The sequence below is a fragment of the Macadamia integrifolia genome, chromosome 10 (genome assembly GCF_013358625.1).
Source record: "Macadamia integrifolia cultivar HAES 741 chromosome 10, SCU_Mint_v3, whole genome shotgun sequence".
Taxonomy (NCBI): domain Eukaryota; kingdom Viridiplantae; phylum Streptophyta; class Magnoliopsida; order Proteales; family Proteaceae; genus Macadamia; species Macadamia integrifolia.
Window position 1 is genome coordinate 9,639,245 of NC_056566.1, and position 21,572 is coordinate 9,660,816.

At 38.9% G+C, this 21,572-nt stretch overlaps 2 protein-coding genes across 5 annotated transcripts in view; one reads left to right on the forward strand and one right to left on the reverse strand.

Annotated features, from left to right (window-relative positions):
• Positions 1 to 470: 470 nt before the first annotated feature.
• LOC122090568 (UBX domain-containing protein 1-like) lies at positions 471 to 17,584 on the forward strand. 3 transcript variants are annotated; one of them, XM_042660208.1, is made up of 12 exons: positions 474 to 808; positions 900 to 1,056; positions 1,969 to 2,064; positions 4,310 to 4,386; positions 8,376 to 8,461; positions 8,736 to 8,796; positions 14,894 to 14,961; positions 15,064 to 15,145; positions 15,654 to 15,737; positions 15,849 to 15,926; positions 16,743 to 16,862; positions 17,215 to 17,584. In XM_042660208.1, the coding sequence occupies exons 1-12, from the start codon at positions 641 to 643 to the stop codon at positions 17,389 to 17,391; spliced, it is 1,254 nt and encodes a 417-aa protein (XP_042516142.1). In that variant the 5' UTR covers positions 474 to 640; the 3' UTR covers positions 17,392 to 17,584. The 3 variants fall into 3 exon arrangements, with proteins under 3 accessions (XP_042516144.1, XP_042516142.1, XP_042516143.1); XM_042660209.1 differs by having other exon boundaries at positions 475 to 808; positions 900 to 1,053; XM_042660210.1 differs by lacking the exons at positions 15,654 to 15,737; positions 15,849 to 15,926 and having other exon boundaries at positions 471 to 808.
• Positions 17,585 to 18,058: 474 nt separating this feature from the next.
• LOC122090567 (GPI transamidase component PIG-T) overlaps positions 18,059 to 21,572 on the reverse strand; it is a 16,324-nt gene continuing 12,810 nt past the window's right edge. Inside the window, exons 5-6 of one of the 2 annotated variants that reach the window (XM_042660207.1) lie at positions 21,140 to 21,340; positions 18,059 to 18,542 (exon numbers count right to left, since the gene is read on the reverse strand). In XM_042660207.1, coding sequence (XP_042516141.1) covers positions 21,159 to 21,340 — 182 coding nt within the window. In that variant the 3' untranslated portion in view covers positions 18,059 to 18,542; positions 21,140 to 21,158. Of the gene's footprint in view, positions 18,543 to 20,905; positions 21,341 to 21,572 lie in introns of those variants that run through there. The other variant, XM_042660206.1, reaches the window with a different exon arrangement.

Sequence of the window (21,572 nt, forward strand, 5' to 3'; positions counted from 1 at the left end):
TCGATTGGAGTTCTAACTCAACTCTCAGATTTGTCTCTTCTTCACTAATATAGATATGTGGGCAGACATGGGGCATATGTAGAGGTAGGATAGGAGAAAGAGAGAGAGGTAGAGGCAACGATGAATTTGTGGAAGGAATGGGACTCGGAGGAGACGAAGTGGAAGGGAAAAAGTGGAAGGGAAAAAGTAGAAGGATTGTGGAACGACAGTGTTGGGCAACTTATGTAAGACAATGTTTACAGACGGATGAAATCCTTTCTTTTTCATCTAACGGCCTATAGATGCTAGTATACTTTATGCTTGGGTAACCCATGCTAGTATAGTTTATGGTTGGGTAAACCGCTAGCATGCTCAGCCTCTTCCCAAAAAAAATAAAAAATAAAAAATAAAAAATAAAATAAAGAAACCAATAACTTACGATACCCAAAATTTATACATGTCAGTCAACAAGTCTTAAGTCTCTTATACAGCTTACCTTCTTCTCCACCGCACTTTCTCTAAAGAGAAAGCAAAATTCACTTTTTTATTTCTTCACAGAGAAGGAAAGAGAGAATAATGTCGAAGGGGGATTAGGGGGGTTTTGCTCCTCCTCCTTTTTTATTCTTTCTGAAGAATCGAAACCATATCTGGTCGTTCCTCAATGGCGGGTCTCTCTCTCAAATGCGGGGACTGTGGGGCCCTTCTCAAGTCTGTAGAAGAAGCCCAAGAACATGGAGAGCTTACTTCTCACTCCAATTTCTCTGAATCAATGGAAGCTGTCCTCAATCTCGTCTGTACTACTTGCGGCAAGCCTTTCCGATCAAAAACTGTAAGATCTTTGTGCTTTTTCCTGCAAATTCTGTTTTTTTCAGTGGAATTTAGAGTGTTCATTGTTGTTCTTGGGTTGTTGGATTTGATAGGAGAGCTCCTTGCATAAGAAAAGAACTGGGCATACTAAGTTCGTTAACAAGACTTCGGAGACAACCAAACCGATCTCTTTAGAGGTTCCGAAGGCCTGTGCTTCTGCTGAGCCAGAGGAAGGTTTCGAAACTGGTGAAAGTAGTCAGTCTGGAGGTGGTACTTTCTGTTACTTATGCCTTTATGTTGTTCAGTAATATAGAGCAATGAACTTGAACTTGACCAAAGAAAAGTGAATTTTACCCCTTCCCTGTTGCATTTTCAAATGTAGTCATTTTTGGAAGATGATTTCTTATGTATTTATGTGGTTCAGTGGAATGAAGCAATGCTTTTTTTTTTTTTGGTAGGAGAATTAAGCAATGCTACTGAACACTTGAACTTGATTGAAGAGAAATGAACCCCCCCTCCCCCCTCCCCCTTCTTTTATTTTTTTTATTTTTTATTATAAAGATAATTGGAAGATGAATTCTTTGTTTTGTTGTTTGTTATATTAAATTATTGGGATTTATTTGATTATGTATCAAATTTTAATTGGGTTCTTCTCAATAGGGAATTAATTGGATGGCAGGGTTCATGGATTGGGCACATAGAGTAGATTGAAATTCCAGTAGACTTAAATATATGTAGACTTAAATATATTAAAATGAACCTGAAACGCTGTATAAGAAAATTAATGGTGAAATGTCTATCATAAATAATTGCCAAAAAGTGAAAAAGAAATCATTAAAGTCTAAACACGAAACCCAGATCCAGGGCTGTCTGCCATCTACGTTAGAATTGTCATATGATGATGTTTAGATTAGCGAAGGATCAATAAGGGCCAAAGAGAGGGTGAGGGAGTGGAAATCAGAGTTTTTTTTTCAATTTCTTCCCCCCCCCAATACGGACATAGCTCCCTCCCCTTGCCCTCCAGGTGCCCCCTGTGAATAGTTATCACTTTACCAGGAGAGTTATCTTTATTATTTGTATTGTTCTTGCTGTTGGCTTGTTTAGTTGGAGGATTTAGTGGTGTTTGGTTTACTTTTTAATTGATGATACATTTATTACAATAATCTTTTTTTGTTACATTAGAAATGGTTGTTCCTGAAGTTGATAAGAACCTGCTTGGTAAACTTGAAGAAATGGGGTTCCCAAAGGCCCGAGCAACACGTGGACTTCATTATTCTGGTGAGGCATTTAATAAGAACTTTGTAATAAAGATGATTAAATATGTTTAAATTAAGGTTCCTTTGAATATGTGTTAGCATATTTCTCTAATTATTTATGTCTTAGTGGTGATGGATCTTTTGACTGAATTCTAGGCATCCTTATGCAGCTATACACTTCAATTTTGGTAATTTCTGATGAATATCTAATTAACTGTCAACTAGATCATACAATGCCTGAGTTGGATTTTCCTCGGTGGACTTTTTGGTTGGCAGTCCTAAGTTTATCTGAATGCTATGTTCTTCAAGAGATACTAGAAGTCTAGATAACAGGAGGCTGCATGCAATGCATTCATGCACTAGGATATTGACCCAACACTTGGTAGATCTCACCTTGGTTTCTCCTAGCTGACAATATGCCTTAATTGGTTGATTCTGCCATTAAAGCATTGGGATTCTTTTTGAAACCATCAATTGTTTTTGAGTTTTACATGCAGACAGTTGTGATCAAATAGGTATTGCAAGACCCTACATCTTTTTGCCATCCGAAAGGGAAGAAAGTGTTGTCTGATTTTATCCTACATGTAATTCCTCTCATAAACTATCCTCAAAATGATAATAAAGTTGCTTCAATTGGCTTCTGCTAGTGCATATTTTTTCTGAATAGTATGTTGCCCTACTCTTTCTCCTTCTGCTTCTGTTTGTATTGTTTACTTGCAATACATGCACAGTTATAAGTTAGTTGTGGCTCATTGGCTTGGTGTAACTGGTTATTCATTACCTTGGGACCAAATTGGTTTGCAAAATTTTGACAGTTGTACCTGAAGCTATTCCTGTAATAGGATTTGTTGACATACCACCGAGCTATTTTTTATTAATATAATGGCACCAGGGCCTCGCACATGTGTGAGCCTCGTGCACTGGGTACGCCCTTATAATGTCACGAGGGCCTTATTTCGGCGGATGCTACTAAATCAGATTTTTTTTGGCATCGATTATTATGAATTGTTTTCCCCTACTATCTACATCAAAAACTAAATCGCAAGCTTTTGATAAAAAGTGAGGAGCCGCTTCCAGGACATTTTCTCCTGTTTGTGCCACATAAAAAGAACTAACATGTTGGTGTATCATTAAACTGATGATATAACATAATGAAAAGTTTTTACTATCTCACATTATGGGAAGAAGGGAAGAAATAAAGAATAATAAGATGGGAATAAAAGAAGAAGATAGAATTGAACAACTGTACATGCACTTTTTGCGCATTGCATACGACTCTATAATGGATATGACTTTTGGAACAAGTCACACACTTCCATTCTGGAAATACAGAAACAAAGGAATTCCGTGATCGAACTACCAGAATGGCCTAAAAATCCTAGTCTATGAATCATTTTGGATTGAAAGGTTAATACTTCATGGTTCTTATGGACCTAACCCATTGAAAGTTCATCTGGTAAAACAGAAGAATTTTATGGTTAAGAATTAAGTTAACTGCTTTTTTTTATTTTTTATTTTTATAGATCATGTATTAATCGGCTATAACTATAGAGTATCCTTTTTTCACGAATTACTGCTTTTATTTGAGTGATCCACAAATGATGAAAATCTCTCTTTTGCTGCCCCTTTCCCAATGGATTCAACAAATATAAGTGAATAAATTTAGTAGAATAAAATTCAAATAAAAATCATCTATATAAATAACCAACTCGAATTAGCATATACGACAAAGACATATGTCTAAGTTGGCCTTCTGTCATAACAGATCCAGAAATAAAGTAAATTGATTAAAAAAATTTCTGATAATCATCGATTCGCCTTTATCTATAACATTTACTACTTTATTATTTCTAGATAAGAAATGTATAACTTTTGATCAAGAAGTACATTACCATGATCCCAATTAAGAGTACGCTCCTATCCACTGATAAAGAAATGACTATTAGGAACAAAATAATCTTTTATATTTTTTTTATATCCATATTATATCTATAGTAATAGAGATAATGGCTGATTTACTCTCTTTGCAATCAGTTTTGCCACATCACCGTATGCCCGTGCCTAAGGGCATATCATCTTTTTGATATATATATATATATATATATATATAAAAGGTATCCTCTGAACAATTCAAATCAAAGCAATTGAATGTCCAACTTGGGCCTATATGACCTGACCGATCGATAGAAATACTAACGCTCCACCTTTTCATATATTCAATCACACTAGATAGATATCAAATTTATTTGAACTTGTTTTCTTCTCAGGCAATGCTAACCTTGAAGAGGCTGTAAATTGGGTTGTTGAACATGATGATGACCCTGACATTGATGAGATGCCCATGGTATGATTCTTTTTTGAGATAACTTTCCTTGTAATAAATTTCAGATCAGTTTCTCTATAGATATTTCATATAATTTCTCTCCTCTGTCTTTTTTTGGATAGTTATACAATTTTTAGTTTATTGCACCTCTTCTGTCTGTTGCAACAACACAAGTCCCAAACTCAACGTGAAAGCAGCTTGATGCTGGGAGGGGAATGTACCCATCCCAGCGATTTGAGAAACAATTTAGCCTTGAGCTTGTGAGTTCTGTGAGAGACAGAACATAGTTTTGTGGAATTCAGAACTGCTCTACTGTGTGATGCAGTAGGGAAACCTTGGTGGGATTCCTTCTCTGCAGTTAGGTGAGAGGCCTAACATTTCCAACTTTCTATTTTCTTCTTCATTCAAGTTCAGATCTAGACCTTGACCTTCACTATACCTTGCTTATACCAGGTTTTCTTTTCAGTTCTGTTTTGATCTCCAACTAACTATTCTGTTCTACTGTTGGATCTCTTCTCAATTTCAGACCCATGTTTAGTACTGGAATAGTCACCTAATCATCACTTCGATTCCTGTAGTTGTTAACAGTAGACTGCCCAACCTTGATGACCTGCAACAGCACCATGACGTTGCTTGATTTCTATATTTCTGCCAGTTCTATTTCTAACCCTACTTACCAACTGTATTCCTTGGTTGCTAAAACCATTCTCAGTTTCTATTTTGGTTTTCACACGCTAATCTTGGTTTTAGTTAAATTTCTATAGTCACTAAATCTCAGTTTTTAATTTCAGCAACTTCCTAGTTTTATCCTAGTTTTATGACCCTTTGTTTTCTCCAAATATGCCCATATTTATTAACTCCAAGGCTTGGGACTTCAGTCTATATATCTTCTAGGCCACTTGATTGGAATTTGGACCAGATCAGAGTCACCTTAGTCCTATTGCTGGATTTCTCTCCAGTTTGACCATTTACTTGCCCTATGGTTCTGGATTTCTTTTCAGAATCCTCACCTAAGCCTTTGGTGATCTAGGATCCCATTTGTAATCCTATGTGATGATGATGTCACCATCATCTAATTTCTTCTTGGTTCGTCTTCCTAACTTCCTTGGCAACTATGCGGAAAACCTGAGAAAAGAAACTATTCCCATCATTCCATCCAACCAATTTTTCTCATCAGAACGGCATGGTTGGGGTCGTTGGCTACCAACAAGATTTATAAAACTAATCCATGGTCGTATTTTGGAAAATATAGCCTCTACAGACAACCAAATATGATACTATTTTCAATCCTTTTAGATGAATAACCCGTACACAAATTGCACACATTTTTTTAAAAACTTAAAATCGTCTAAGAGATGAGATTTTAGCAGAACCATCAATAGAGTATCAAAATGTCACTTTCATGCAAAGCATATAGTGGGTCAATATTGTTTCATTGTGGTGATTAAGAAGAAAGAGTGGTTGTTCAAAGAGTACCATCCAAGTCAAATTTGGCCTATCCTTTGACAAAAGATTCACTTTTGGTGTATTTGAGAAGCATGTGATGAACATGTGATTATGTGTTAGGGCAAGTGGGAGATTGATGGAATTGTGTGGCCCAACACATATTTTTTATGTTATTTTGCACATTATTATTAGACTTTTCTATTTCTATTGTGGCACGTGGTATATTTTTGTGTCTTATAAAATTGTTTAAATGGTACAATTGTTATTGTTAACTGGATTGATGGATTAGATTTGTGGATGATCATCCAGATGAGACACTTTATAGTCCTTGTCTTGATCGCATTGATCATTATGGATTATGTGCTCACATTTGCCTTGTTGGACCGTGTTGGCCTCAAATGTAAGCCACACTAATTATACTAACCGCAAACACACAGTGTCAGCTGTAGCTACAGGTCAACTCAGGGAGTCTGAGTGCTTAATTAACACATTTCCAAATTTGGCAGAGTGTAAATATCAAGAGACTTCACTATACTAATTTAACTAAGTGTGCAAGATAATTCGAACAATTAAAATATCAAATTAAATTAGTGCAATTAAATTTAACTAACCAATGGATAATAATGGAATAAAATTAATGGGGAAGGTTCACTCAGGATTGGGATTCACCATTGGAATAAGTTGAATTAACAATAGGCATGGGGACATATTACACATAGTATGATCTAGGTCTATGGGAGATGTGGCAATGGCTAACATACCCCATGAGTAGCATCATTCAATATGCAATATTAAGTTAAACCTCATAAATCCTAATTAGTGTCACTATGGCTATGGCGGCTATCATGTATATGGTCCTATTGGATGACATACACAATAATGCGGTCAACCGTAGTAAGTCTAACTAGGTTCATGTCCATTAAAATAAAGCATGCCCATTTTTTATTCATATTAACCACCTATGCTTCACCTAAATCCCAAAAGAAGGGGTTTAGCTAGTCATGGAAGTGGTGGGGATCATGCTACTTGAATTAAAAATAAAAGACATAGCAATGGAAATTAAATTTAAAAATAAAAGAAATAAATTACTTCCCTGAATTAAAGAACAACTGGAGGTTCCTAGCATGGATCCCACAAAAAAAAAATACAACTTGTAAACATAAATTATTCAAAGCTAAACTAATGAAGTGAAAGAAGAAAGGGAGGGAAGAGGGAGCTTGGTGTTCTTAGAGAGAGGAGAGCTCCTCTATTTATAGAGTTCAGCTACCTAAAGAATGAGAAGAAAAAAATAGAAAGCAAATAAAAATCAAAACCTGTAATAGAAACTACCCAAAATTTGATAATTCCAATTCCCTTTACAATATTTCTCTTAATCCAAATTAGAAAATAGGATTGGATCTTTTAGAATATTGTCCAATATAGAAGATCATGAATATGAAACTACTAAAAATTCATCCCAACATGTGGTTATAAACTAAAATAGAAGGTTGACTCACTCAGCCTAAATCTTCCTTGTAGAAATTGCCCACCACATAGGAAATCCTTGGAATTTATTCTGTAGATTTTTCCAAAAGGGAATCTTCTAGGCTTGGCCAGGCTGGCTAGAGTTTGGTACCTTGGGCTGAATTTGACACTTGTACTCCACTTGGTCCACTTTTGGCCTGAATTTTGAAAACAAGAGAAAATACCTAAACTAGCCATGTTCTGGTAATTAAATAATGTAAATAATTGGACTAATTTGCATATAAAAAATGTTCAACAAACAGTGATGGATAGGTGGGGTGTAAGTCAAATTGCTTTGACTATGAGAGACATGAGGACTATTCTCTTGATGGTTAGTGCACATAAGGTCTTGACAATATTTCCTTCCCATTGACTTGACAATTATGGAAGTGTATTTGTACCTACAAATTGCTAATTTGAAAATATTTATCTTAAAAATGGTTTTGCAAGAATTTTTTATTTATCTATTTATTTATAGATAAAAATATTATTTACGTATTTTTCTTCTATTGCAATGCCAGTGCTATTATTTGTTTTGTTGGAAAGGGCAGTTTTGTATTTTTAGCCCCCGTCTCAAGTTCAGGTTTTGATAACTGTCAAGGTAAGGCTAAGGGCATTAAGTGTGAGAACATTAGGAATCTGAAGCATCTCAGTTAGAGTTGAACTTTATGGTTGGTCTTCTCTATCCTAGAGATATCTATATATGCATCTCAAGGTCACACAGACAAAGAGAAGAAGAAGCTCAAAAAACCTGACTAGCTGGGGTGAGCACCCAGATAGCTTATGAGGTCCTTGGAAGTTCAAGTGGCATCATTGAGTGATCATCTAAAACTCTTTCCAACAAGGTTAGATTCAAATTACCAAAAAGGTATATCATTTTCTTAAGATTTATAATTAAACAGTTAATATATATTACCAAATTGTTTTTATTTTCTATATTTTGTATATCAAATGTATACTCTTGGGTATTATTCTAGGGAATAATTTGAAAACTCAAATCTTAGCTTTGAACATGGCTTAGGAGCCATTAACTGTTTGATCTGCTGCCTAATTCTCCTCAGGTACATGCCAATACTAAAGTTGAGGCTTCAAAACCAAAACCATCTCTTACTCCGGAGGAAATGAAGATCAAAACACAAGAATTAAGGTTCCATTTAGAGTCTTTACTTATCTTTTACTAAACTTTTGATAGTGCATGTTAACCGAAGGCGTTTGCAATTATTGGTAACAACAGTTTAGAATTTCATTTTAGATTCAATTTCTTCTTAAAGTATTTTTTATTAGCCATTTTTAGATTTTTCGACCATTTATAATTTTAGTGGTGCAGTCATGAAATATTTTCACAATTTCTTTTCGTTTTTGTATCATTTAAATCTCATCTTCTTCATGTATAGTTCTTAATTTCTGGCATGCTTTTTCAGGGAGAAAGCTCGGAAAAAGAAAGAGGAGGAAGAAAAGATAATGGAAAGAGAAAGAGAGAAGGTGATTTTTGAAATTCATGATGACTCTCCTGTCTTATTGCCAGTTAACGTCTGTAAATGCTTGTATTTCTCAGGAAATGAATCTCTCACAATAGAGAGTTTTTATAGGATTACATGATGAAACCCTAGTCAACTAGGTAAGATATGGTACAAGAATATTACAGAATATTACATGTGATATAAAGGGAAAGAGAATATATGGAGATCGGACCATATGAGACTTCCCATATCAGGAAGATATGAGATATACTATTACACCCCCTTAAATTGACGGTTGGCGGAGCAGATCTTCAACTTGTCACGCATGAATTGGAACCGAGCCGTAGGAAGAGGTTTGGTCAAAGCATCAACGAGCTGGTCATTAGTGGAGATGAACTGCACAGACAACTGTTTTTTGGCAACACGGTCACGAACAAAATGGAATTCGATCTCGACATGCTTTGTTTGGGCATGAAAGACCGCATTGGCTGATAGGTCGCACCGATATTATCACACCACAGAATCGGTGAACCATGAATTGGAATGCCAAGTTCTTTAAGTAGGGACTCCGACTAAATAAGTTCCGTAGCAACATCGGCTAGAACTTTATACTCTGATTCAGTGGAGTAGCGAGCCACGGTTCGTTGCTTTCGAGAAGACCAGGAGATCAGATTAGAACCAAGATAGATAGCATAACCTCCAGTGGATTTCTGATCATCACCATTGCCAGCCCAGTCAGTGTCAGAGAAGGCTTGGAGTGTGAATGGTGTTGTGGACCGGCCAAAAAGAAGACCATGGGACCGTGTTTGCTTCAGATATTTGAGAATCTGCTTCACAAGGGCCCAATGATCCTCGGTCGGAGCGTGCATGAACTGACAAACACGGTTGACCGGAAAGGAGACATCAGGTCTAGTTAGAGTCACATATTGGAGAGCGCCAACAATTGAGCGATAAAGAGTGGGATCAGCCATTGGTACACCCCCTAAAAGGGATGGTTTGGCAGTGATAGCCATGGGTGTAAGAACACCTTTACAATCAGTCATATTAACGCGTTGCAGAAGATCACCAATATATCGAGACTGGGTAAGGAGGCCCTTTGAGTGGGGCAGCGCCTCAATTCCCAAGAAAAAATGTAAGGGACCTAGATCTTTGATAGAGAACTCCAAAGTCAGAGAAGAGAGCAGTTGGGCGATTAGAGCAGATGTATTCCCTATAACCAAAATATCATCTACATAAACCAAGACATAAAGCATGGAATCACCTCTCCTGTAGATGAATAGCGATGGGTCAGTCTGCGAGGCCACAAAACCATATTGAAGAAGAAAAGTAGACAAGCGATGGAACCATGCTCGAGGTGCCTGTTTAAGACCGTATAAGGACTTATGAAGGCAACACACATGGGATGGATGAGATGGATCGCTGAAGCCAGGGGGCTAAGTCATGTAGACTTCTTCATGTAGAATGTCGTGGAGGAAAGCATTAGGTACATCAAGCTGACGGATAGTCCACCCACGGGTAACAGCCAAAGAAATAATGGTGCGAACAATGGTAGCCTTAACCACAGGGGTGAAAGTTTCTATGTAATCCACACCATGTTGTTGATGGAAACCCTTAGCAACCAAGCGAGCCTTATAACGCTCAAGGGATCCATCGGCCTTCCTCTTGACGCAGTACACCCATTTGCATCCAACTAAATTCTGATTCAGAGAGGGAGGTACCAATGACCAAGTGCCATTTCGAACCAAGGCATTGAATTCCTCACTCATGGCCGCCTGCCATTCAGGAATCTTGTTTGCCTATGTGAAGCAGGTTGGCTCAGGGGAGGATAATGGTGTGTGATTGGCAGTAAGGGCTTGCGGTGGTGGTGGTGGTGGTCTAGGGCGCTGGTCTAGGGCGCAAGGTCATGGGATGCACCTTGGAAGGAGCAACAGGTGGGGAGGTGGGCTCAGGTAATGTAGGTAAGGGAGCGGTGGGTACGGTTGGAGGTGGGGAGGTGTAGAGCTCGAGGAGAGGGCGTGAGCGGCGTGGAGGGGAGGGTGGTGTGTAGTGGGACGGCTGTGAGGAAGGGCTGGTGGTAGGGTTAGGCGTGGGAAGTGGGGTAGGAGGTGAGGGAGGCGGTGTGAGTGTAGTTGGAGAAGGGGGAGGCACTGGAAGGGAGATGGGGTTAGGGCGCTGTGGTGGCAATGGTAAGGGCTGAACCCATGTAGGAAAGACAACCCAAGGAGATTGAGAAGGGGAAACCGAGGTGGGAGGTGGACCAAGGATTGAAGGAGAGTTAAAGGGAAAGGAAAACTCATCGAACCAGACATGGCATGCAATGCAGAACTTATTGGTGACCCTATCAAGACACCTATAGCCATGATGAGAAGGACTGTATCCAAGAAATACACAGGGAGTGGAGCGAAACTCCATTTTCTGGCAGTTATAAGGACGAAGGTAAGGGTAACAAAGGCACCCAAAGGTGCGAAGGAAGGTGTAATCTGGAGCCTTATTGTAAACGAGTTGGAATGGGGGAAGATTATGAGATACTTGAGAAAGCATCCGGTTAATTAGATAGACAGTGATCTCGAATGCAAAATGCCAGTATTGCATGGGAACGAGCCATGGGCGAGCAGGGAAAGACCCATCTCAGTGATGTGACGGTGTCGGCGTTCAACTGACCCTTGCTGGGCATGAGTGTGTGGACAGGAGAGGCGGTGAGAGATCCCAACCTTAGAAAAGAAGGTGGGAAGGGTGCAAAATTCACTCCCCAATTGGTTTGAACCTGTTTAACTTGACAAGAGAAATGCCGTTCAACAAGTGCTTTAAAAATAGTGAAAAACAGAGGACTTCAGATTTATGGACTAAAGGATAAAACCATATATATTTAGTAAAATTGTCCACAAAAATTACAAAGAAACGATGCCCTGAGATGGAGGGCGTAGGGGAAGGACCCCAAACATCACTAAACACAAGATCTAATGGAAAAAAGGCTACGAGAATTAGATAAAGGAAGATGCAGGCGACAAGATTTGCCAAGTTGACAGGCGTTGCAGAGAGTCTGAAGGCAAGACAATTGACATGGAAGCTTATTGTGATGAATAATGTGACGAAGTAGTCACTCATGAGGATGACCGAGACGGGAGTGCCAACCGTCCAGGGTGGTTCTTTTAGCAATACTAGCAAGAGGAGTAGGAGTTGTAGACTTCAGGGTATGAAGACCCCCTTTACTCGGACCAGAAAGAATTATCGTTTTGGTGTCTTGATCCTTCACAAGAAACTGAGGAGGGTGAAACTCAAAAAACACGCCATTGTCTTTAGCAAACTTATGAACAGAGAGAAGGGGTTTGGTGATAGAGGGGACATGAAGAACATTATTTAGAGAGAGGGAACGAGAAGTAGAAAAAATACGAGAGGAACCAACATTAGAGATCGGGAGACCCTTACTGTTGCCAATCTGTAGAATATCATTACCTAAGTAACCATCATAGGTAAAAAGAGAGTTTAAGTCTAAGGTGACATGGTGTGTTGCGCCGGTGTCAGGGTACCAGCCTACTAGGTTAAGGCCACCAAGGGGTAGGGAGAGGGAGAGGCGTAGGTGGGGGTTGGGAGCAGGAAAGGTTGGGCATAATGGGCAGTGGGAGGATAATTTTTATGAGAGGGAAGGGCAGTAGGGGAGGGTTGAGGGTATTGCTGAGGTCGATTGTAGCAGGTGTTAGAGTTGTGGTTGGTCCGTTGGCAGATGGTACAGTAGAATCGTCCAGAAAACTACTGAGACTGGCGTCCACGGCCACGCTCCCCATGACCCCTATTAGATCCTCGGCCAGTGGACTGAGTGCCAGAATTGTTTGGGGAAGGGGAGGACTGCTGTGCGGTGTTAGCTGTTGGAGTAGAGGAGTTGGTGTCTGTGGCCTCAGTGATAGATAATTTTAAGGTGCGGAGACTGTCGTGACTGAGAAGCAGGGCATGCAGCTCGGTGTGGGTGGGTATAGATTCACGAGCGAGAATGGAGGGTACTATACCTTGTAGATCTTCGCAAAGAGACTGCAACACATGAATATTGAAATTGGCCTGCTTGAGAGGTTTGTTGGCGGCAGACAATTCATCAGAAAGAAGTTTGGCGCATTGGAGTAATAGTGTCATAGTTTCCTTTGGTTTTTGGCGAAGATTCTGAAGACTGAGATGAAGAGACATGAGTCTGGTAGGAGATGCCGAGCCAAACGCAGCAGAGAGTGTGACCCAGATGTCACAACTAGTGTCCTTATCCAAGATCAAAGGAACAACATCCTCGGAAAAAGAAGCAACAAGGAGACTAACGAGCTGTGCATCTTGTTGATGCCACGTTGTGGCCTCGATGGGGTTGCTGGGGTAGGGAGTGGTGCCATCGACAAAGCCAAAGAGGCTTTGGCCTTTGAGGAATGGCACCAATTGTTTCTTCCAGAGAAGAAAATTTGTGGGAGAAAGTTTGATCGAGAGATAGTGGTGGCGCGAGGAGAACACTGAGAGAGAGAGGGAGCAGCAGGCAGCAACGACAGGCGTTATGGCCTGTGTGGTGGGAAGGGCGCCGATGGTGTTGTCTTCGGTGGCCATGGAGATGATATTTTGACTAGCGCAAGAAAGGAAAGAAGAAAGAAAGGGCTCAGAGGAGCGTAGGGTGCTCTGATACCATGTAAATGCTTGTATTTCTCAGTAAATGAATCTCTCACAATAGAGAATTTTTGTAGGATTACATGATGAAACCCTAGTCAACTAGGTAAGATTTGGTAGAGGAATATTACAGAATATTACATGTGATATAAAGGGAAAGAGAATATATGGAGATCGGACCATATGAGACTTCCCATATCGGGAAATATGAGATATACTATTAGCGTCAGTATGGTGAAATTTCCTTCTTTCAGAGCTGTGGTAAGGGCATGTAAAACCCTGTAAGGAGTGATAATTTGCAGATTAGAGGATCTAAAAGAACAACGGATAGACTGGAAGCAGCGAGAACAGATATGAATGTCTTAGGTTTAATGATAAATATGGCTTTTAATAGAGTTGAATTGCTAAACGGGATTCATTGAGCTTATCCCATTCAGTTGGCAAAATGGAAAAGGCATAGTTGAGTTGAGTATTACAACTGAGCTAGTACCTCCATGCAAGGTTCTAAATCTTGGTTTTAAGGCTGGTTCCGGTAGACAACTTGGATCTTGCTTTGAGGTTTTGACATTACGTTTCAGCCCTGGGCTTCGACGGATTGAAACCCAAGTTTTGAAACTGAGAACTCAGAGATTTCGGTCAGTTTCGACTGAGATTTAGTTCCATGCCTCCATGTGGCTGACAAATGTGATGTTTTTTACTGCCACCTTACTTCCAGCAGTGGACATATGGCATATGCCTTACTATTAGCATCCCAGAGGGAACTTCCATTTGTAACATTTTTTCTGTCCACGGTTTAATTCCCATTCAGTAGACATATGGCATATGCCTGCCCAATGCTAATGTACATAGGCAAATAAAAGGATGTGTGAATCAATCCCATCAACCTGACATAATTGTAGCCAGGGGTCTTTATCAAAAAATCTTCTCGTGGCCTCCTTGCGCACCTCCATGCGATATCTTGTGTAGTCCTTTCCTGCGAGAAGTAGTACTTCTCCCAATCAGCGATAAGGTCGAATTTCAGGTGATGCACCACGTCCATTAGAACAGGCGATGCACCACATCCGGGAGTGCGGAGAACATAACAAGCTATCATGCAAAGTAGATAAGCATCCTGTGATCTTTGTTGATGAATTCCTTCCATTGGTAGATATTGCATGAAGATCTGGGCCACCTTCATAATGTCGATCTTCCCATACCTGACAAATTGCTTCACTTCCTCTTCATTCCATCCGAAGAAGTCCTGAATTTCCTCTGAGTAATCTTTCTTCAAAATTGAAATTTTAGTTTGGCCTCTAGATTCTTTTTGGCACCTAGTCCTACAATGGGAAGGTGAATTCTCAGAATGTTATAGTGTAGTGGATAATGATGATTGTCTTTTGTTAGAGCATGTACTAAAAACATGCCTGTTAAGTGATCTTGCATCTGTTTCTTTAATTTTCTATATTATTCTGCTGAGGTTCCTACTCTGTAACCAAGTGATAGTATGGTTATAGGAAAGGATTCGAGCTGGTAAGGAACTACTTGAAGCAAAGAGAATTGAGGAAGAAAATGAAAGAAAACGGTTCGTCTTTAAACTTGAAAGTTATACTGTCTATGTTTTCATTTCAATCTTACCCATTATCTGCTCTTTGAATGCTATGCACTTTCCTTTGCTGTATTGCAGTTTATTTTTCTTGCGGAAAGCAGAAAAGGAGGAAGAAAAAAGAGCAAGGGAGAAAATCCGACAAAAACTAGAGGATGATAAGGTCCTACATGGATTTGAGCATCCTACATATCCCCATATTGGTTCATATTTTCTTAAATATGGAGATGTTTCTCCTCTCTTAATTGTCATGCTTGTTTCTTATTGAGAAAGTAATAATATAGGTGTTATAGTTACTATTTTCTGTAGTGTAAAATGTAGTGCAAAAAGAATTTACATGTCTGTTACTTCTGCTACTTAAACATCACCCAGAAAATAAAGAATGGTGACCATTATGTACTTTTGATTCTTTTTTCTCATTATTAATAATTATCAGGATCTGACTCTGACTCTGATTCTGTATGATATTTGAGTCTCTTTAATTTGTTTGATCTTAGACAGAGGTCATGTGTTTAGGCAACGTTTCAAAAATTGGAATCGGACAGAATCGGTACTGATCGGTACTGACCGATTTGATCCCTGATTCCAATTTTTCATAACCTTGTGTTTGGGTCTAGATTTGATTATTCAGCTTTGCAAGACTCCAAAATCTCTTATCTATGTCTTTACAGGCAGAAAGTAGGCGGAAGCTTGGCTTGCCACCTGAAGAGCCTGCAGCTATAAAGCCTCCTACACCTGTTGTGGAGGAAAAAAAGGTGGCTTGTCTGTGTAAAAAAAAAAAAAAAAAACTTTGTGTACCATGCAACATCTGGGTTGAAATTTTTATGGATAAATTATTTGTATCTACTCTTCTGTTTACATTTCAGATTTCTTTGCCTGTTAGGCCTGCTACAAAGGCTGAGCGCATGAGGGAATGTTTACGATCTCTCAAGCAAAATCACAAGGTCAATGCCACCTTTTTTTTCTTTTAATGGATTAATTTGCAAGATTTCGGGTATGGACCTTATGGCAAACCAGTAGGGTCTCTCTCTCTCTCTCTCTTCAATCTTTCTTGTTTGATTTGCGATGTTTAGTATACCTAACCTTCCTCTCCCTTGTCATTGAGGTGTACTTGTTTAGGGTAAACTTATGGCTAATTCAGTTGGGTATGTGCTGACCAAAACTTGTCTCTGACCTCTGTAAGCTATTTGAAATTTTTTGTTGTATCATAATATACAGAAATAGCTTGTTAGAAAGGAAAACCAATAGTAAAATCCATTTTATCTATATAAAAGAGATAAAAAGAGAGTAAAACCATCTCTGAAGATATCCATTTGTAGATAGGATATAACTGCCAGGATATGGATTAGGGAGCACACTATATGGATGAGTATAGGAAATCAAAATGCATGTGCATATGCACACATACACACAGAGTTGGGGCCATGAGAGTTGGGCAATGGGATTTTGAATGTTTTTCAGATTGGCAATTTCCTTATTCTTTTTCCCTGGTGGGGTTCAGCTAGGGGAGTGAGTTGCACTGTATTAGATTAATAGGCATATCTTAGTTAATAAGATATACTCTATTTGAGAATATTTTCAAAACTTCCTGCTGTGGCTTTGCCCATGATTCTATAGGGAGCTGCGACATGACTTTAGTCAACCTTGCTGATATATGTGATTCCGTCTCCAGCTTCTTCAGTGAAGAGTCTTTGCAACAATTTATATAAGAAATTATTATATTCAGTTAGCTCATTCTTTTGTTATATATACTGGATTAGGATGATGAAGCCAAAGTGAAGAGGGCATTCCAGACTCTTCTTACTTATGTAGGGAATGTTGCAAAGAATCCGACTGAGGAGAAGTTCAGGAAGATTCGACTCAACAATCCATCATTTCAGGTAAGGGACTACATCAATAGATCATTTTTAATGCTGAGTTTAGGGAGTAGAAGCTAATAATTGTAAAGTAAGTTCTTTTTGTGGCTTACTGATTCAATTTCTCCAGTTTATTGGTGAGTTCAACTATTTACATGTTCTGAGAATCAATTGGGTCTGTTTTTTGTGCTTCCTTAAATTTCCAGGTCACTGCACACATCAACCTAATTGGTTGTCGATCTATTCCATTTACTCTTATTGATGGTGCACATTTTTTTTTTATATAGTTGCCTAAATATTCAGCACAAATAACTTTTGGCTCCCCCACCCTTGTTTTTTCTTTCATTAACATGGTTTTTTTTTTTTTCCTCAACAGGAGAGAGTTGGTAGCTTAGAAGGGGGAATCGAGTTTCTTGAACTCTGTGGATTTGAAAAAATTGAAGGTGGTGAGTTCTTGTTTCTTTCAGGAGACAAAATTTCCATGGCAGTGCTAAACACAGCTGGGGCTGAGTTGAACTCTGCAATAGTAAACCCTTTCTTTGGAGTTCTCTAAGGGGCATCTCTCATTGTAAGTGGTGGTCTTTTGCTATTTTGTGCTCAGAAAATGTGTGAATTGGATTGTATAGAAATGAATCAATGTATAAGTTTTCATGTATGTCGCACAGCTATGGGTGGATGGTTTTAAGAATCAACATTAACCCTTGCAATTAGATCATTGTGCATAGACAATCATCTAATACACCAAAGAAAAAAACTGAAGAAGAGAATAAATGTGAAACATGTTCTTGCCTCTTCTTTACAATTAGTCTTGTGGCAGATGGTGATTTATGGCCTCTTCTCTATGCTAGCGAGATTTTTTAACTTCTTCCCTAAAAAAAGAAAGTATGGAAGAAGAACAGTACCCGCTAGTGAAACATACGCCCAGACACATGGGGAAGTGGAGCCGGGGCATGGGCGTCTTTTCACAGTCTGATTTCACTTCTCCATGTGTCTGGGCATACGGACCACTAGCAGGTAGTGTTCTTTTTCCTAAGAAGTATTTCCAACTTGGCTACATGTTGCAGTTCACTCACTCGTATACACTCTCTCTCTTCCTCTTTACATGAAATGACCTCTATATCCCCTATAATTTTGACACCTTTGTGGAAATAATATATTTTTTAAAAATAATTTGTATTTCTCCATCCCTATTTAATAGGAGTTTGATACCCAAAGATACATTGGTATGGAGTCGCAGTTTTATGTTGATCAAGTTTTGTGTAAAATATAGGGCGACGGTTGGACATGTTGCTCACTTTTCACAAGCTAGTGGCATGCACCAATGGGGAGCTTGGGATGGGATGGGATGGGAATGGGATAGGAATGAGCTGGGGCATAGTTTTACATGGAGTGTGGGGAGAGATATACACAGACAGATTTGGCTCGGCTTCAATTCTTCATCCTCTAATTCTCTACCAATTCCCTATTTGTGTGCGACATGTGTTCCATTCTAATCCAACGGCTGTGGAACAAACCCCTATTTCAAACCTCTTTTTCCCCAAAATAGCCATTCCACCAACATCAACTCTCAACCTCAAGATGAAGAACCTGAACGAAGAAAAAGGGAAGGAGACGGGAGGAGAAAATCAGGAAATCTGATGAACCGAGGAAGAATATATTTAGACTTGCAAGCATCTCAATAAGCTATTTCCGGAAACCATGTCCCTGCAACCAAAAAAGGTTTGAATAAATAACAATCTACAATAAATAGATCCCAGAAAATGTGAAACATTTAGCTCTTCTGATTTAGAGATCAAGAAAAAACTGAAAAATTCTGTAAAGGACAAGTATCTTGAGAACTGAAACTGATAACCATGTTACAGAAGGAACAACTCAGCATAAGTTATTGTCATGAAGTAATGAGTAACTTGGGTGTAATCACGTAGGTAAGTAGGGTTAGTTGTAACCGCAGAGGAGAAGGAAGTGGAAATGAAAGGAGAAGGTATGTAACGGCTATATACAACCTACTTATTGGTATTTTCGGAATGAGATAAGCATGAGTTGGATTTTCTACAATATCTCTTTAGAGGAAAGAAGATTGGCGACCTCCTAATTACAACGTGGACAGAGCGTGCACATACCATACTTAATCTGCAAATAAGTAGAAAAATGGGGAGCAGGGGAGGGGTTAAAGTTCAGTCATGCAGTTGGGAGAAACATGAAATAGAATATTTAGTCAGAATCCTATCTTGAATATTAAGGTATGAAGTGTGCTAAATAACAAGCATGAACGATCCACTTAACCAAAAATTATCCAATCAACCATCTATGCCCAAAGATGGAATGGAATGGATTTGGATCACATCTAGTAGTACTCAAATTCCATCTCATGAAAAATATTTGTAAGATAGAAATTCAAAGCAAAATCATCAGAACTAATAAAATTAGTCCGGATCAAAATATATTCTTCCTCAGTTTCACCAGATTTCCTGATTTTCTCCTCCGGTCTCCATCCCTTATTCTTAGTTCAGGTTCTTTTTGAGGTTGAGAGTCGATGTTGGCAGAATGACTTTTGGCAAATAGAAGGGTTTGAAAAAGAAATTTGATCCACAGCCATTGGATCAGAATGTGACACATGTTGCACACGGATAGAGAATTGGAAATGAGCCGAATACACACGCATTTTTTCCTTTAATAATAAAACACTATTTGAAAATAAATTTAAGTCATTTTTCAAGTGGTTAATGTCAAGCCAAACCAGGACAGTTAATCATTATGTCATTATTAAAAACTATCAATGTCTTTGCAAATTTTGGTTCTCTCCGTTAGTTCTGAGACTCCATTCTCTCCCTGATCTTAATTCTCTCTTCCTTTTCTTAGTCACTCATATCCTCCGCATAGACGAGGGTATTCTCAAAAGAAATACACATTAAAGGGTTTCAAACCTTGCTCCTGGGAAGCATATAGATGCAGATTGGGTCCGGCCAATGTAATCAACACAGGATCACCAAAGCCCAATTCGAATTATAGGTAGCAATCCATCCAGGAACTTGGTTGATGAAGCCTGGTTAATCCCCTGTTACCCGAACTTTGTCGATACTTGCCAGGATTGCTCAAGACAACTCAGGATCCGATCAGTCGGGTGTAATCTGTTCCCAGAAGTATCAGATCATTGGTCCTTGTGGCAGCGTCATTTCATAAACTTGGAACAGATGGGAGCTTCAATTCAATCACTATGGATGAAGGATATGACTTCTTGATTGATTTTTTAAACTGATGGATTCCTATTTGCACTTCCGCAGATCAATATGCTTCAAATTATGCAACTTAAGAAATACTTAATAAGGGCAAGATAACAACTATCTAACACAGTTGGTGAGCCATGGTACACAAAAAGCCCATTTCGAGCCTCCTAGCTGTTAACTACTTCCCCAAGTAAGGCCTCCCTACCTATAAAAGTAAGGCCTCCCTAAGGCCTCCCTAATAAAAATAAAAAATAAGAAAAAAAAAGGGAAGAAGAAGGGCAAAATAACTTGGTCTACTGGAACCTGACTGGTTGGATTTTGAGCTTGGATAACTTATGACGAGTCGCCTTGGCACACCTCTTACAATATTTCCAGCTTAATTTCTCTGTATTAGCTGTTGAACTAGTACAAGAACTAGATAGGCATGCATGTAGAAGTAAGAAATCATGTACCTAAGAAGGTGTACGCCCTCCATGGCTAATGTAGGACTGAATCCTTTGCCTTTGCATTTTTCTTTTTTCTTTTTTGGGGTCTTGCATGGGTTCTCTTCTTGCATTCTGTGGTTACGATACTCTGCATTACCCTTTATTCTGAAGAATCATCAATTCTCCCAAAACAAAAATTACACAAATGAAAAATAACTCCACAAGTCACATCTATGCCTTCTTAATCCCCCCTCCCCCCTCCCCCCTTTTTCCGCATAGATAGCACCCTAAGAATTTTCCCTGGCCTGTGAATTTCTGATGAACCTTTGTTGTAGAATATACCTAATCAATTTCTACAAGCACTCTTTAACCCACACACCACGGACCAAACCATAAACAGAAGGTACAAAGAAGCCCAAGAAAAACAGAGATTCACTTTGCGTTTAGTAAGGTAGTAAGGTGATATGCATGGTTTTCGTAATATGTGCAACTGTGTTGATGACCATACTAGAAGAGTTTCAGCTATTCCATCAACAAATCAATCAAACGGGAAAAATTGTACAGGGAAATGGTGCAGCACCCAATATAAAAAAATATCTTCTTAAAAATTGCTAAATTTGGATTTCACGCACATATTGTACAAGAGGGATACCTTGGATTAGCTTTGGCAGTCATTCAGAATAAAAATGCCAACCAACAGCAATCCCTGCCACTAATAGGACTTTGAGTATGAACTTAGGAGTTAGTAAGGAAGATGACGGTGATTGTGACTGTGATGGTTCTTCTGGTCTTCCTCTTAACTTCCTAAGCAACTTTGATAGGAGCCGGGGAAGTGGACCTCCTTTCCCGGAAGCTGTGCATAAAACAAAAAACAACTTCAGCAGCTAGCAAAATAGATAAGAAACAAGCCAAGGGGGTAAAAGAAGACATAATCAAGGTGGCCCTCAACAAACTTTATGGTAAATATGGTTAGACACTAATTGGACAAATTATACCAGTGTCATCAATGATTCTACCAACATATTCATCAACTTTTTATAAGGTATAGACTGGGAAATAGGTATAGAGAAAAAAATATATATGAT